The sequence below is a fragment of the Colobus angolensis genome, unplaced genomic scaffold, assembly GCF_000951035.1.
Source record: "Colobus angolensis palliatus isolate OR3802 unplaced genomic scaffold, Cang.pa_1.0 Scaffold118, whole genome shotgun sequence".
In the NCBI taxonomy this organism is placed as follows: domain Eukaryota; kingdom Metazoa; phylum Chordata; class Mammalia; order Primates; family Cercopithecidae; genus Colobus; species Colobus angolensis.
The window spans coordinates 6,662,898-6,666,611 of NW_012112919.1; the positions used below are offsets into that span (position 1 = coordinate 6,662,898).

At 44.0% G+C, this 3,714-nt stretch overlaps 1 protein-coding gene across 1 annotated transcript in view; it reads left to right on the forward strand.

The window, feature by feature from the left end:
* The first annotated feature begins 2,884 nt into the window (after positions 1–2,884).
* The window catches only part of ELMOD3 (ELMO/CED-12 domain containing 3), a 46,144-nt gene continuing 45,314 nt past the window's right edge, over positions 2,885–3,714 (forward strand). The window contains 1 exon segment of the mRNA XM_011963961.1: positions 2,885–2,932. Within this exon segment, the coding sequence (XP_011819351.1) occupies positions 2,885–2,932 (48 nt within the window).

Below are 3,714 nucleotides of genomic sequence, written 5' to 3' on the forward strand. Positions count from 1 at the left end.
CTCACCCGGCCAGTTTTTTGTATTTTTTTTAGAAGAGACGGGGTTTCACCGTGTTAGCCAGGATGGTCTCGATCTCCGGACCTCGTGATCCACCCACCTCGGCCTCCCAAAGTGCTGGGATTACAGGCTTGAGCCACCGTGCCCGGCCAAAATTTCAACAAAAATTTGAGACGAATATTTTGTGCTTAGTACTGTGCCAATGGGTGTGAAACATATAAAAGAAATATAAGAGCCTGGGCACAGTGGCTCACACCTGTAATCCCAGCACTTTGGGAGGCTGAGTTGGGTGGATCCCCTAGACTGGGAGTTGGAGAGCAGCCTGGCTAACTTGATGAAACCCTGTCTTTACTGAAAATACAAAATTAGCTGGGCATGGTGGTGCATGCCTGTAATCCCAGCTACCCAGGAAGCTGAGGCAAGAGAATTCCTTGAACCCAGGAGGTGGAGGTTGCCATGAGCTGGGATCACACCATTGCACTCCAGCCTGGGTGACAAAGTGAGACTCTGTCTCCAAAAAAAAAAAAAACAAAAAAGAAATATAAGAGAAGGTCCTTATACAGGCCTTTTGCAGAGGAACTTTTGCTGTATACACGGGTTACTGGACTTACGGGCATGAGACAGCATTGTAGCCCCAGCTAGTAAGGTAGGTTGCCTTGAGTAGGTGGAATTGATCTTGATCAGAGAAGAGGGTGAAGGTGTATTCTGAAGGAAAACTACATGAATGAAGGGATGGAAGTGAGGAGAGGATATGCGGCAGGTGTGTTGATTGTATTACAGTGGGAAATCATAATGTTTAGCCATCATGAGCTCCGTTACCAGGGAGTTTGGTCAGCTGTGGGGTGTTTTGGCCTCCATCCTTGCTCTGGAACATGAAGAAATGAAAGGTATGCTTAATGAGCATTAGTTGGAAATGGAAAAAAAAAAAAAAAAAGCAGAAGGATTAGAGTAACAGGATGAGCTGGGATTCCAGGGCTTTGGCGTAATACATTCACATGGTTCAAAATCCAAAAAGTACAGAAGGATATACATATTCTGAAGAAACTACCTTCCACCCTTGTCCCCCAGCCACTCAGTTTTTCTGCTGGAGACAAAGCTACTGCTTCCTTGGGTATAACTCTGAAAATGGTCTCTGCAGAGACAAGCAAATGTGCTTATGTACTTTTAAAAAATAAAATGGTAAAATAGTGTATAGACTTGTCCTTTGCTTTTTCACTTAATACATCATGAAGATTGTCCCATATTGCTTGTAAAGCACTTTCTTATTTGTCTTTATGGCTATATAGTATCTTACTGAGTGAATGTGCTTTTATTTATGTAATCAGCCCATTAGTGAACATTTAGGTTTTTCCAGCCTTTCGCTATTATAAACAGTGTGACAAAGAATCACACTATAAATGTAAACATGTCATTTTGCATATGGATGACTATATCTGTTAGATAAATTACTAGAATGCAGTATCAGGCCCCACATATACAAAACATGTATGATTTTGTTAGGTACTGTCAAGCTGTAGAGGTGGTAATAGTTTAATCTCCAGTGTGTTGTGCACTCTAGCCAATGTACATGTTATCAGACTTTTCGATCTTTGATAATCTGACTAATAAAACAGTAGTTTTACATGACTTTTTTTTTTTTGAGATGGAGTCTTTTTCTGTTGCCCGGGCTGGAGTGCAATGACACCATCTCGGCTCACTGCACCCTCCGCCTCCCGGGTTCAAGTGATTCTCCTGCCTCAGTTTTTCGAGTAGCTGGGATTACAGGTGCGTGCCACCACGCCCAGCTACTTTTTTGTATTTTTAGTAGAGACGGGGTTTCACCACGTTGGCCAGGCTGATCTTGAACTCCAGACCTGAGGTGATCCACCCACCTCAGCCTCCCAAAGTGCTGGGATTGTACAGGCGTGAGCCACCACGCCCGGCGATGTGTTTTTTTGTTTGTTTGTCTGTTTGTTTTAATGAATGAGGTTGAGCATTTGTTCAAATGTTTAAAACCAATTTGTGATTGTGCAGGATGGCTCGTGTCTGTAATCCCAGCACTTTGGGATGCCAAGGTGGCTTGAGCCCAGAATTTGAGAACAGCCTGAGCAACCATATGTAGACCCCATGGCTACATGGGCATGGTAATGTGCACCTGTGGTCCCTGCTACTTGAAAGGCTGAGGTGGGAGAATCCCTTGAGCCAAGAAGTGAGTGAGCCATGATTGTGCAGTCCCAGGTGGAGCAACAGAGCAAGGCTCTATCTCAAAAAAAAAAAAAAAAATTGTCAACAAAGGCAAAACTGAATGATGAAACCAGTTTTCTTTTTCGATTTCCTTTTTTTCTTTTGGGCAGAGCTGAGGCTTCAAAGACCTCAGGGGACTTCTCTCAGTACTCACAGAAACCTCCTACACCTTCAGATGGCACGAAGGGACCGTTTTCTCACTCTTAGTCTGAGTGACTGCCAAGAAGGAAGGCAAAGGTAGAGCAACTGGATCTCTGGCTCTCCACATAGCTTCTGATCTCAGACCTTATTAAAACCCTTTCTGGGCCGGGCGCGGTGGCTCAAGCCTGTAATCCCAGTACTTTGGGAGGCCGAGACGGGCGGATCACGAGGTCAGGAGATCGAGACCATCCTGGCTATCACGGTGAAACCCCGTCTCTACTAAAAATACAAAAACTAGCCGGGCGAGGTGGCGCACGCCTGTAGTCCCAGCTACTCGGGAGGCTGAGGCAGGAGAATGGCCGAAACCCAGGAGGCGGAGCTTGCAGTGAGCTGAGATCCGGCCATTGCACTCCAGTCCGGGCGACAGAGCGAGACTCCGCCTCAAAAAAAAATAAAATAAATAAAAAAAAAAACCCTTTCTGGGCCCAAAGACAAAGCTCACATGAACAAGTGATTTTGAGTCATGAATGAAAAACCTTTCCATAGTAAAGAAGAATTCAGAGATGGACAGGTAAGCATGCACTCTTATTTGGGAAAGATGGTGTTGGTTTAAGATATATCATTAAGTATAGTAAGAATATATTAAGAGAATATGAAGCTTTAGAAAAATTTAGAAACCCTCATTATAGTTATCTTTGTTCTATAAGAAGGAGCTTCTGTTCACCTCAGGGTCAGTTGCTTTTTCCTGATAGCTTGTTTTCTGACTAAGTTATGAGATTTTTGTTTTCTTTTTGCTTGGGTAGTGGGGAGAATTTCATTGAGAAATCACCCTCAATGAAATTGATTTGTATTTCATTGATTTGGATCATTTGCCTTACTAGCCTCTTGCCTGTGAAATGCTTGCTTTGGCCTGATCATCCTCAGGACTCAGTTCAGTGTGATATGTCTTTGTATAAGCTGGGCACCTAATCCTACATGCCTTACCTTTCATGCTACCTTGCCTACCCAAAAGTGGTCTTAAATGGTGGCTGTGGGATTCAGTGGCCAGACTGGGCCAAAGCCTTTACTTTGGGTCTCCAGAAAGATTTTCTTCACTGTAGTAAGATGCGAACTGTTCCAAAGAGGGAAGTCTTTGGACACTGTAGGGGACTGAATTGGAGAAGGAAAGGAAGGGTGAAATGAATACCAGGTACACAGACCCCTGCAGGAAGTTGTTCAGCACAATGAATCACCAAATATTTTAGAGATAAAATTTCTTTTTCCTTTTTTTTTTTTTTGAGACAGAGTCTTGCTCTGTCGCCCAGGCTGGAGTGCAGTGGCCAGATCTCAGCTCACTGCAAGCTCCGCCTCCCG